Here is a 13815-nt window from a genome sequence, read left to right as displayed (position 1 = left end):
AGCTCTCAATGGTAAGGCCCCATTTCTGTTTCTTACTCATATTGTGGCTTGGTTTTTTTGTATTTTTTTTTTTTTTTAGTTTTAAAGTTGAGTTCTGCTCCTGGGGCACAGGGGCCACTGTTGCAAGCTTCTTGTGCTGGGGGATAGGGGCCGGGTCTCTGGCTTTCTGCTCTGAGACCTCTGTAACTTATAGATTCCTCATAGCCCTAGACCTGCTGCCTGAGTTGGGATGGCTTGGCCAATTTGTGCCTGTCCTGTGGGTTGTTCTCTAACTTGTAGTCTGCCCTCTCAGCAAATGCTGGTGGGTCTCACAGCTGGCCTGCTGTGCCACCAGCCTGCTGAGCCAGGACCAAAGGGCCTCAGATGCTGTGCTATGGGCCAAGAGCCTCCTGCTAACTGGCCCATACCCCCTCCACGCTGTGCTCCCCTTTTACCCAAGTGAGACTGACCTTTCCTGAAGTCTTCTAAATTATCTCACGTTGGAAGATTGTATCCCTCTTGTCTTTTTATAGGTTCTGGTGTTTCAGAATCTGTTCAGAGGCTTGATTTAATGTTTTTTGAGGGGAAACTCGGGAGAGCTCAGGCAACTGGCTTCTCTCTGCCATCTTGAAGTTGTATTTAACCTTTCCTCTTCTCTTCCTCACACAGAATCAGTTCTCAAGTCCTCATTATACTTTGCAGTGCTTCTTTAATCTGTCTCCTTTACCATTGCATTGCTACTACCCTAATTCAGCTCCTTATTGACTGATGGATGGTCTATTAAACGACCCTCTAACAGGTCATCTTGCCTTCTTTGCCTTTATGTAAATCTCATCCTTCCTCTATACTGCTGCCAGACTAATCCTGCCTGCTTTTATTATGTCACTTCCCTATTTAAAAACTTTTCTTGCCTCCCTATTACCCATAAGAGGAAATTACAATCTAAAATTAATTTACTTTTCTAGTCTTGTCTCTCACTGCTCCTCTATAGGAATCTAGCCTCCAGACAAACTGCACTGCTTATTATTCTGGCCAGTAAGCCTTTGTTCTCTCTGCCTGAAATGTTCTCCTTAACCCTCATTTCGCCCTATTTAAATATACCTCCTTCAAAGCCCATATAAAATACTATACCATATATGAAGCAGGAAATTAACTTCCCATAAATTTTTAGTGGGTCTTTTTTGCAACTTTTTGGAATTTAATCTATAGTCTTATAGTTATATTTGTACTTTTCTTATCTCCCTTACAAGATGTGGAACTCCATGAGTTTCTTATGCATCTTTTTATTTCCCACAATGCTTTATACATAGTAAGCATGCTCTCTCTCTCTTCTCTCTGTATGTATGTATGTATGTATGTGTGTGTATACACACAAATACACACACACATATATATATATATAAAACAAATGAGTAATTTATTTATATTTATATAATACCTTTCATCTTATGAGTTCTAAGGCCTCTGATTTGGGCAGCTAGGTGGTGGAAGTGGATAGAGTGCCAGGCATGGAGTCAAGAAGACTTATCTTCCTAAGTTTGAATCTGGTCTCAGACACATACAAGTTGTGTGACCTTGGACAAGTCACTTAACCCTGTTTGTCTCAGTTTCTTCATCTGTAAAATGAGCTGGAGAAGGAAATGGCAGACCTTTCAAGTATCTTTTCCACAAAAATCTCAAATGAGGTCACAAAAAGTCAGATATGAACAACTGAACAACATCTTAAACAAAACAACTGAACAACATCTTAAATTGATATTTTTATCAGATAAACTTGCTGCACATTATTTTTCCCATTTATTTGCTTCCCTTCTAATTTTAGCTACATTGGTTTTTTTGGGGGGGAAATGTTTTTAATTTCATGTAATTAAAATTAAAATGTTTATTTTACCTTCTGTAGTCTTGTTTGGTCATGAACTGTTTCTTTATAGAACTGAAAGGTAATTGCTTCCTTGTTCCTCTTATTTATGTCACCCTTTACATTAAAATCATTTACCTATTTGAAGCTTGTCTTGGTATACAGTGTGAAATGTTGTTCCATATCTAGTTTCTATAAGACTGCTTTCTATAGCCATGATCTTTGGGTTTGTTAAAACTCTAGGCTCCCATGCTCATTTGCTTCTGTATATTATGTACCTAATCTGTTCACTGATCAGCCTCTTTATTTGTTAACCAATACCAAATTTTTTTGATTGATTAATTCTTTGCCAGTAGGGTTTGAGATCTGGTATTGTTAGCTCTCCTTCTTCCCCACTTTTTTATATTCTTTGATATTATTACTGTTTTGTTCTTCCAGGTTGATTTTGTTATTATTTTTTCAGGTTCTCTAAAGTAATGTTTTGGTTTTTTGATTAGTATGGCACTGAATAAGTAAATTTATTTGGGCAGTATTATCATCTTTTATTATATTGGCTTGCCCTACCCATGAGGATATTTTCCACTTATTTGGATCTTTCTTTACAAATTGTAAAGAGTATTTTATTGTTTTGGTCAGAAGATTCATACTTTTTGTAGTTAATTTAAATGGATTTTCTCTTCTTCTGTCTTCCTACTGGATTTTGTTAATAATATATAGAAATCCTGGGTCTGTTTTATATTCTGCTACTTTGCTGAATCATTTTTTAAAAGTGATAATATTTCTTTTTTGCCTATACTTATTCCCTCAGTTTCTTTTTTCTTATTGCTGTAGCTAGTATTTTAGCACTATATTGAACATATCTTTGTTTTATCTCTGATCTTATTAAGAAGCCTTCTAGTTTTATCACCATTATAGATAATGCTCACTCTTAGTTTTATTATTTTTAATTTAATTTAATTTTCAGTTTCACTTTTTCTCCCTCCCCCACCTATTGAGAAAGCAAGAAAAATGAAACCCATTACAAATATATATAAGAATGCAAAACCTATTTCTGAATTAGCTGGGTCCAAAACAAAAACAGAAAACATATTTTAGTTTTCACTCATTGGCTCTCTTTCTAGAGTTGGGTAGCATATTTCATCATGAAGCCTTTGGAAATATGGTTAGTCATTGTCTTTATCAGAGTTCCTAAGTCTTTTAAAGTTAATATAATCTTGTTGTCATTGTATGAATTATTCTCTGGTTCTTTTCATTTAACTTTGCAACTGTTCATATAAGTCTTCCCAGATTTTTGTTCAGTGGAAAAATCTTCCTAACAATTTTGTTCAGTTTTTCAGTCATATCTAACTCTCCATGACCCCATTTTGGGGTTTTCTTGACAAAGGTACTAAAGTGGTTGCCATTTCCTTTTCCAGCTCATTTTACATATTAGGAACTGAGGCAAACAAGGTTAAGTGACTTGCCCAGATTCACACAGCTACTAAATATCGGAATCCAGATTTGAACTTATGAATATGAGTCTTCCTGATTCCAGGCCTGGTGCTCTATCTGCTGTGTCACCTAGCTGCCCTATTAAGCCCTTAGAAAGAAATTTAAACCAGGTTTTTTCCCCCCCATTTGACCACTCCCCTTATTATTTTAGGTACATTAATCTTATCTGTGCAGAAACTTTTTAGTTTCATATTGTCAAAAATTGTTTTTTGTAATTGCCTGTTTCTCTTATTTGGTTATGAATATATCTCCTCTTCATAATTGTAAGAAGTACGTGATCTGCTTCTCTTCTAATTTTTTATGTTCTTATTATTAATATTAAGGTTATATATCAATTTAGAATATGTTGTGGAATATGATATAAAGTGTTGGTCAACATCTAATTTCTGCCTGAATATTTTCCAGTTTTCCCAGCAGTTTTTATCAAATAGGGAAGTTTTTTCTTAGGTAATTTATGTTTTGTACTTTATTAAACACCGAGTTATTGAGTTTCATTGTTTCTACTTCTCTGTTGTCTAGTCTGTTCTATTGATCTCTTATTCCTCTTTTTTTTTTTTAACCAATACCAGATATTTTGATGACTGCTGCTTGATAGTAGTTTGAGATCTGGAAGTGCTATTCTATCTTAACCCCTATTTCTTTTAATTATTTTCCTTCATATTCTTGATGTTTTTTGTTTTCCAAATGAATTTTGTTATTATTTGATCAAGTTCTATAAAGTATCTCCTTTTTAAATTTGATTGGTAAAGCATTAAAAATATATAATCACTTTTATTGCTGCTCATGCATTTCCTGAGCTATATCAAATAATAGTGGGGAGAGTGAATATCTTTGCTTTACTCATGTATTTACTGGAAAAGGTTCTAGTGTATCCCCATTTGATATGATGCCAACTTTTGGGTTTAGATACATGTTTTTATGATATTTCCTGTTGAAATGATTATGTGGTTTTGGATGTTTGAACTTTCCCTGATTTAGATATTAGGGTTATATTTGTCTCCTAAAATGAATTACAGTAGGGTACTTTATTTCTCAGTTTGGGGAATAATTTGTGAAGCATTTGTACTTATTATTCTTTTTATGGTCTTTTAAATAACTATTTTTTAACATTCATTTTTTTTAAATCGAGTTGCAAATTCTTTTCCTCCAGCCCCTTTGTCCCCCACCCTTTGAGAAAGCAAGCAGTATGTCAATTATGCAAAAAAAATTTTGTATTAGCCATGTTGCAAAAAATGGCAACAAAAAATATAAAGAAAGTGAAAAAATATGCTTTGATCTGCAATCAAATTTCATCAATTCAGTCTCTGGAGAAAAATAGCATTTTTCATCTTGAGCCCTTTGGAATTGTCTTGGATCATTGTATTGATTAGAGTAGCTAAGTCTTTCATGGTTAATCATTGTTACTATACACAGTGTTCTATTGGTTCCACTCACTTCACTTTGTATAAGTTCATATGTTTTCTCAGCTTTTTTCTTTTCTTTTCTTTTCTTTTTTTTTTTTTTTTTTTAGTGAGGCAGTTGGGGTTAAGTGACTTGCCCAGAGTCACACAGCTAGTAAGTGTTAAGTGTCTGGGGCCAGATCTGAACTCAGGTACTCCTGACTCCAGGGCCGGTGCTCTATCAACTGCGCCACCTAGCTGCCCCTCAGCTTTTTTTCTAAAAACATCCCCCATATCATTTTTTTTAGCACAGTAGTATTCCATCACAATCATATACCACAGCTTCAGCCATTTCCAAATTGGTAGACATCCCCTCAATTTCCAATTTTTTTTGCCACCACAAAAAGAGTTTCTATAAATATTTTTATACATAGGTCCTTTTCCTTTTTCTTTGATCTCTTTGGGATACAGGCTGTGGAAATTTATTTTGATTTGGGGACCCTGCCTTTAGGCTGAGATTAGAAAGCCTTAGGCCCTCAGGGTCTCTTCTGTGTGGGAGGTGCTGGTGCCCCTCCCCCTCTGCTTTAGCTGAGCCAAAACGCCCCTGGGCTGTACAAGATGACAGGTCAGACATCTGGGGGAAAAAGCCCCCAGCTTCCTCCGACCTGAGCGGAGCTATCCGAAAGATCCAGGATATCCTGTGCTGAGGCACGGGATGCTCAAGCATGCCGCCAGCCGCAGCGCTGGCTGGCAGATTAGCTTGGTCTGTGGGGGCGCAGGAAGCCCCGAGATTTGAGTGGAGAGAAGAAAAAATATAGAGAGACCTGGGAGTTAGAAGCAGAGGCAGCTGATGAGATTAGAAAGGAGAGATGGGGGATGAGACAAACAGTAATGCAGGACTAGGAGCAAGGAGGAAAGGCCGGTGGACAAGATTAGAGGGGCAGCAAAGGCGGCAGAGGGCAGACTGATGGAGCAGACAGATAGACTGACCAGGAGGCAGCAGAGAGCACAGAAGGGGTCAGCACAGGGTACAGTTTGGAGAAAGTGAAGATTAAGAGGAGTTAGAAGAAAGTAGCTGAGCAGGGAAAGTGTAACATACCCTGAGGCGAGAGGTGGCTAAGACCCTTATTGTATTAAAAAGGTTCTAGGTTCAGCAGGTGAAAGGAAGAACTGGAAAGCAGTCAGGTTGTACATTTTATTTCCTTGTATTCTTAATTTTAAATAGCATCTCATAAATAAACTCTGCTTGGATTATTTAGTTAAGAGGCTTCTTAATCTTTTGCTTATCAGTTTGGGAGTGGAGCAGTGTGGTGGAACATTATAAAGGGCCCATACTGAGTTGATAGCAGTCAGATAGCAAAATAGTCAACAGTCCCCAGGGGATTAGTCCTTCAGTCAGTTTTAGCCCCCCAAATTAGTCCTAGTCATTCAAAATATTTTCACAAGGCCAAGTTGTTAGTGATATTGCTTGGTCAAAGGGTATGCACAGTTTGATAGCCCTTCCTTTGGATATAGTTCCAAATTGCTCTCCAGAATGGTTGGACCAGTTCACAACTCTACGAAGTGCATTAAAGTTCCAATTTTTCCACATCCCCTCCAGCATTTGTCATTTTCCTTTTCTGTCATGTTACCCAATCTGATAGGTAATGAGGTGATATATCAGAGTTGTTTTGATTTGCATTTCTCCAATCAACATTTTTATTTGACTATTTTATATTTATGCATTTATATTTATTATAAAATTGTATATTCTATTCAATTATTTATAACATAATTATATATAAATATTATATATTTGTATATTTTGTATGACTATTGATAGCTTTGATTTTTTTTCTTCTGAAAACTGCCTGTTCATATCCTTTGATCATTTATCAATTGGGGAATGGCTCTTATTTTTATAAATTTGTCTCATTTCCCTATATATTTGAGAAATGAGGCCTTTATCAGAGAAACTCACTATAAAAAATTTCCCCCCAGTTTCCTATTTTCCTTCTAATTTTGGCTGAATTGGAGTTTTTTGTGTGAAAACTTTTTAATGTCCTGCAGTCAGAATTATTTATTTTACTTCCTATGACTTTCTTTATCTCTTGCTTGGTCATAAACTCTTCCATCATCCATAGATCTGACAGATAAATTTTTCCATGCTCCCCTAATTTATGATATCACTCTTTATGTCTAAATCATATACCCATTTTCACTTCACTATATGTTGTGAGATGTTGATCAATGCCTAGTTTCTGCAAAACCATTTTCCAGTTTTCTAAGCAATTTTTGTCAACTAATGAGTTCTGACCCCCCAAAGCTTGAATCTTTGGATTTATTAAACACTAGATTACAATGACCATTTACTACTGTATATTGTGTATCGTATCTATTCTACTGGACCATCATTCTGTTTTGTATAAATATGTACAAAATGAATGCAAGGTTTTGGGAGGGAAGAAGGTACCAGTAGCTAGAGAAATCATTAACAGAGTCATGTAGATGGCAGCATTGGAGCTGTCTTAAAGGAAACTAGATATTTCAAGAGGAGGAGGTGAAGATGGAGTACATTCCAGGCTCAAATAAGTGCAAAGACACAAGATATAGGGGATTCATCGTCATGTGTGCAGAACAGCAAGTAGGCCAGGATGGCTTGGTGGATGGGTATGGTAAAGGGACCATGTTCAAGACCACAGGGATAGGAAGAGAGGCCAGGTTGTGAAGAGCTTTAAATGCCAAATAAAGAAGTTTCTCTTTGATCCTTTAGGGAGCCTCTGGATCTTTTTTTTTTTTTTTGGTGGGGCAATGGGGGTTAAGTGGCTTGCCCAGGGTCACACAGCTAGTAAGTGTCAAGTGTCTGAGGCCAGATTTGAATTCAGGTCCTCCTGACTCCAGGGCCGGTGCTTTATCCACTGCGCCACCTAGCTGCCCTGGATCTTTTTGAGGACAGGGATGACAGCAGAACAAAAATTACTTTGGCAGTTGTGTGGATGATGATTTTGGTTGGGAGAGGCCTTCATCAAAGAGACCCAATAAGAGTCCAGTACAATACAAATAGTTTTCGCTGTACATAAATTTGTATTATGCAATTTTGACTATGTAAAGAATTATACTGAGGGAGAGGTTCAGGGAAAAGGGGCTACAAAAGATGGGGGTGGACAGGTCAGCAGTTTCTACTTCTTAAGAAGAGTTAAAGTTCCTTAAGAAAGGGGGAGAGACTTAACAGATTTAACAGAAACATGTATGCAGAGAGTTTAGGAAAAAGTATGCTCACACTTGGTTCCCAGTTTTCATGGATGTAACAAGGATGAAACATTTGAACAAATGAGTAACAAGATTGTGAAATTTTCATAAGAATTGGAGCTAGAAATGGATGACAATGCTGTCGAGGAATTGATTGAGTCTCCTGGAGAACTATTGAATGAGGCATCTGATTGAGCTGCTAGCAGCAAAGATTGCAGAAAAAGAAAGGAAAGCTTCAGAATCAGAAAGATTCTTGGTAGAAGCATTTCATCATTGAAGTGAATTTTTTTTCTTTTATTGAAAAGATGGATCCAAATATTTCAAGATTTTTTAAAGCTTAAAGACTAACTGAGGATAATATTGCTTGCTATTGTCAGATAGATGAGGGAAAAAAGAGAATCACTGCCCAAACCTCTCTCAGTAGCTTCATAAAAAACACTGCACAGTGAGTGGGAAAGGGACAATATACTGCACATCTTTGTTAACTTTACTGCACCAGTCTATGTATACTTTATCATCAGTTTAACCTTTAATTTCATAATTCTACTTATTTTCATGGTATAGTATTTAATATTTCTGCATTTTAATATATGACTTGCATAGAGGCATTATTTCGTGTATTGCTTTTTTATATAGGCTAAGTGAAGTAGGTGGGTAGGGAAAAATTTGCATTACAAAAAAATTGCTTTACTTAGTGGATGGTGGAACAGTCCATTTATATAAAGTGAAAACTGTGTGTAGTCTGTTCGATGATACTTTCAGGTAGTTTCTTCAATAATTATCAAATTGATAAGAAAGAATGATTGCATAGCTATTTCTAAACTTTTTAATTCTAGCATTGAATCTTTATTCTTCTTTGTAAATATAAATACTCTTCTTCAGTATTATATTCTTATGTTCTTATGCTTTTTGTTACCTCATATGTAGATAGATAGATAATTTACTCAAAATAGTTGTTAATCTTTTTTAGGTTCCCATACATTATTTACTGTCATAGCTTCTTATTCAATAACCTTAGCTTGTGTATTAAATTGTTTTTGGATCATGGATCTATTTGTATGGATTTGCAAAAATGCATAGATTTTAAATGTGCATATTAGAGGACTCGGTGAAAAATGTTTTCAATGATATTTCAGAAAGAATAGGAACAGTACAGGACCTGTGATTTCATTGATATAGGAAATCTCCCTATTCAAATGCAGGGCCGCACATTCTCTACAATTTAAAGTATTAGTTGCTTAGAGCTAGACTTCTTAAACTTTTTCCACTCTTGACGCCTTTTTGCCTGAGAAATTTTTACACAATACTAAGTATATAGATTTAGAAAATAGGTAAAGAAATCAAACTTTTACTGCCAAATTTTTCATGATCTCCACATTGTTATGCAAGCCCATTTGGGGTCATGACCCACAGTTTAAGAAGCTGGGGCTTAGGGTACTGAAAGGTTAAGTGATTTATCCAGGGTCATAGCCAACATATATCAGAGGTAAAACTTGAATCCAAGTCTTCCTGGTGTTTTATCCAGTATGCCTTTGCTGCCTCTCTTATATTTCAATGCTACTTCTTCCACCCTTATAATGCACTCTTCTTCTTTCCACTAATCTCTTAATTTTTTTTTTAAATCTTCCCTTAGATTCAGATCAGCAACGAAGAGAGAAACTTAAGAAGGAATTGGCACAGTGTGAAAAGGATTTTAAATTAGCTAGAATCGCTACACAAACAAGTAACAGATTTAGTTCCAGTCCAATTTCATCTATAGGTCTAAAGGTAAGGTAACATCTTTTAAAACTTCATTTGAAATGTTAGTAATGGGAGCTTTTACAGTAAATTACTAATACATTTGCCTTGTTTGTCCACAAGAATGCTTAAATGTTTAAATCAAGGATGTGTTTCAGGGAAGAGCCTTATACTAGCTTGGTGGATGGGCTATGGTATGGTTAAAAGTAAAGATGCCAGGGGCAGCTAGGTGACGCAGTGGATAGAGCACCGGTCCTGGATATTCAGGAGGACCTGAGTTCAAATCCAACCTCAGACACTTAACACTTACTAGCTGTGTGACCCTGGGCAAGTCACTTAACCCCAATTGCCTCACCAAAAAAAAAAAAGTAAAGATGCCAGAACTGAGTAGTCATAAAGAGCTAGGCCAGGGTTAGTGACAAGATGCAAAGTTATTAGAGCTGAATAATTTTTAATCAAAGGTTATAGTAGCAGAGTGATTGAGGAACAAAATCAGTCAGAAAGCTTAATACATATTAAACACTTACGTGCCAGGCACTGGTCTAGGTTCTGAGAATACAAGAAAAAGCAGAAACAGTTCCCAGCCTCAAAGTGTTTGTGCTCTAATAGAAAGTGTCCAAATCAAAAAGCTGGGATTGGTGGAACAGAAATCTAAGGAATGTACTGTCACTTGGAGGAAACCATGTGTAGGCACTTTAACTGAGAAGGACTGTGGTTAGGTGAGTAGTACAGGCCAAGGTTAGGATTGAAATGAAGAGGCCAGTGAATAGAAGTAAGATTGGGGTATGAAGAGGCGTGTGGCATGACTCCCAAGGAAGCTTAGATTGTTTGAAAGATTTGTCACTAAGTGTGGCTTCTAATGAAGTTACAGGGAATTCCTTTGGAAACCCTGCCCTAGTGCAACTGATCCTTATTTTAAAGGGACCAACTCTCCAAGATGGATCTGATTGTCCATGGCTAACAGCTGTTTCTTCTTGAACCTTAGCTGTCAGGATCTGTCTCTAAAAACATTGCTGTGGTCTTGGAGCATTGGATGGATAGTTTTTGAGCCCCTGTTCCCCACTCCCCGACTCCCATGGTTTTTGATGTCCAATTCTTCTTTGAGGGCCATTGTTCTAGCATCTGAGCATTTGATTGGACAACCCCCTAACGTGATTTCTTCACCTCCATTAGACTATGAGTTCCTTGAGAGTGGGGACTTATACATTTCTTTGTATCTGTAGTGCTGAACATGGTACCTAGCACATAGTAGGCACTTAATAAATGTTTACTGACAACAGCCAAAATAATAGGACTTGATAACCCCCTATAATAATGCTGTATGAGAAGGAGGCATCTTGAGCAGCAGGCCTAAGCCAGTAGTTTTCACTTTTCACATGTCTCACATTTCTTCCTGCCATGAAGGATTTCCATTAATCCAAGAATCTTTATAGTAAGGATTCTCAAGTGATATTGTTATGACATCTAACTGTAAATACTGATAACTTTCTATGTATTAACATTTTAAATTTCATCCGCACAGAGGAAGTGTTTTATGAAGGTTCTCGTATATGCAAATAATACCATTCACTAGCCTCACTATAGCTCTTCTGCTTCTAACTTTGTGGCTTTGGCAAATAACGCAAGTCCTCTGAACCTCGGTTTTTTTCATCTATAAAATGAACTTAATACTTAGATTTCTTATCTCACAGTGTTATTTCTAAGAAAAGTAGATTGTTAATTCTAAAACACAGTATAGCCACTAAGGTAGTGTCATGAAAAATCCTAGAAGGGCCTAGGACAAACAGACACCTTAGCAGAGGTTTAGACCAGGGCACCAGATGGCCATTAATCAAGAAGATCAGAGAGAGAGACATCAGTAAGCTTCTCTGTCCACTCTCAGACCGTACAAGAAGATGGTCAAGAAGCCTGTAAGCACTGACAGAACTGATGTGACAGAAAAAGTAGAAACCAGTGTGAACTCCAGTAAATAGACATGATGACAGCAGGATCTCAGCCCTGGTCTGTTTGTTTAAGTAGCAGCAAGAGACAAAGCCACCCCCACCTGCTCCCCACCCTACCCCCCATAGGCCCCTGCTCAGAGAGACAAGAAGAACAGCATTCCTACTGGAGCCACAGCAAGAGAAAGGAGGTGTAGCACCTGAGCAGGCTCTCTATCAGAAGACCTCCAAGCGTCCTAAAGCTAGTGCTCCTCTCAGAGCCATCATAAGAAACAGCTGCTTCCCTGGGATGTTTGAAACCAGTGTGAACCCCAGCACCCTTTTAGAACCTATAAGGGCAGAACTAAGGGACCGAGACAACCCTCATCGGGAATTGTGCGAGGGAATGGAGATAGGAGATAGAGATATCATGGAGGCTGGTACCCCCCATTAAACCACTGGGATCAGCCATCCAGAAAGTACATTGCCATACAGTCTAGAGAGAGGAAAGGATCAAACTGGGCCGTCCCACCCTGTCCAAGAGTGTGGGAAGGGCCAGAGCCTAGATTTTGCACAAAAGCCTCATCTACGAAGTAAGAAAAGTACTGTGTAAACTCTCAAATACTATGTTGCAGTAAAGATGGTGATATAAAATCCTAGAATAAAGATTCTTAACCTGAGGTCCAAGAACTTATTTCTTTAGTATTTTGATCCTATATTTCAATATAATTGGCTTCCTTTGTAGTCCTTTGTATTTTAAAACATTATTCTGAGAAGGGGTCCATGGGCCTCACCACATCGCCAAAGGTGTCCATGACCTAAAGTAGGAACCCCTACTCCTACCTTAGAGGAACCCAGCTGTCTTTACAAACACCCCAGCAAAGATTTAAAATGTAATGGAGGGAACAGTGGTTAAGAAGACCTGCAGGTATTCAGAGAAGGGACTTGATGAAGGAAGTAGAAGTCTGTCTTAGTGTGCATAAATGGGGCGTACAACCAGATGAAGCTCAGCACTGGCTTATCCAAGTATCGTCTGGGGACACAACCATCTTTCGATAGCTCAGTGTACAGAAAGATAAATAAACAAAATAAAACTCCAGATGCAGTGAGTAAATACTATGCATTAAGAGAAGCCCTAGACAAGAAGTACAAGCAGACATGCAGGGATAAGAATGGAATGTATAGAGTGACACCAAAAATGGTTAGAAGAATCTAAAAAAGTGACCAAAAAGATAAATTTGAGGAAAAAATTAGAAGAAATAATTTAGAACAGAAGGCGAAAAAAAAAGAAATAGTAGACTCAAAAAGTGGAGTGGAACATAACAGAACTCTGATTCCATGAAAACAAAAAATAATAGAAGTTAATAAACACATTTATTAAGTGCTTATTTTATATCAGGAACTGTGATAACCACTGGGGATACTGCCCTCAAGAAGCTATCATTCTAATGGGGGTTACAACATGAAAGCAATTATGACTATACAAGATATATACATTGTAAATGGGAGATAATCCCAGAGGGGAACGTACTTGGAGGGGTGGAGTGAGGGAAGAGAAGGGGACTGGGAAACATCTCCTGTACATGGTGTTCTTTTGAGCTGTGCATTGAATAAAGCCAGGGAAGCTGGAAGGTAAGGAAAGACAGCCTTGCGGTCATGGAAATAGAGTATCGTGTGTGAAGAACATCAAGAAGGTGGCCACTGTCACTGGATCCCAAAGTCCATTGGGAGAACTAAAGTATGAGAAGATTAGAAAGGTAGCAAGAGTCCAGTTTGTGAGGGGCTTTAAAAGCCGAACAGAGGATTTTTCACTTGGTCCTGAAGGCTATAGGGAACCCCTGGAATTTACTGAGATAGGAGGCAATATTGTAAGACTTGCACTTTAGGAGGATCACCTTCACAGCTGTGCTAAGGATGGACTGAAGTGGAGAAACACCCGAGACAGCAATACCAACTATTAGACTTTTGTAAAAATCTAGGCCTGAAGTGATGAGAACTTGCTGGTGATGATTGTGTGAATGGAAAGAAGGAAACATAGACAAGAGATATTGTGAAGGTGGAAATGACAAGCCTTGACAACTGATTGGATATAGGGGAATGGGGAGAGTGAGAAGTTAAGGATGACAACTAAATTGTAAACCTGGGTGATTGGAAGGATAATGATGCTTTCTTCTATAGTTAATAAGGAAGTTTAGGAGAAGGAGGGGAAGACCTTGGGGTAAAG

At 37.6% G+C, this 13815-nt stretch overlaps 1 protein-coding gene across 5 annotated transcripts in view; it reads left to right on the top strand.

Moving 5' to 3' along the window:
* The window catches only part of SPATA7 (spermatogenesis associated 7), a 67194-nt gene that overhangs the window by 27415 nt on the left and 25964 nt on the right, over nucleotides 1-13815 (top strand). For all 5 annotated transcript variants that reach the window (XM_043989991.1, XM_043989990.1, XM_043989989.1 and 2 more), the window contains one exon: nucleotides 9569-9702. In XM_043989991.1, coding sequence (XP_043845926.1) covers nucleotides 9569-9702 — 134 coding nt within the window. The remainder of the gene's footprint in view (nucleotides 1-9568; nucleotides 9703-13815) is intronic.

This window comes from Dromiciops gliroides, chromosome 2 (genome assembly GCF_019393635.1).
Source record: "Dromiciops gliroides isolate mDroGli1 chromosome 2, mDroGli1.pri, whole genome shotgun sequence".
NCBI lineage: Eukaryota > Metazoa > Chordata > Mammalia > Microbiotheria > Microbiotheriidae > Dromiciops > Dromiciops gliroides.
The sequence above is the reverse complement of the archived record's forward strand: the minus strand, read 5'-3'. Positions and strand labels throughout refer to the sequence as shown.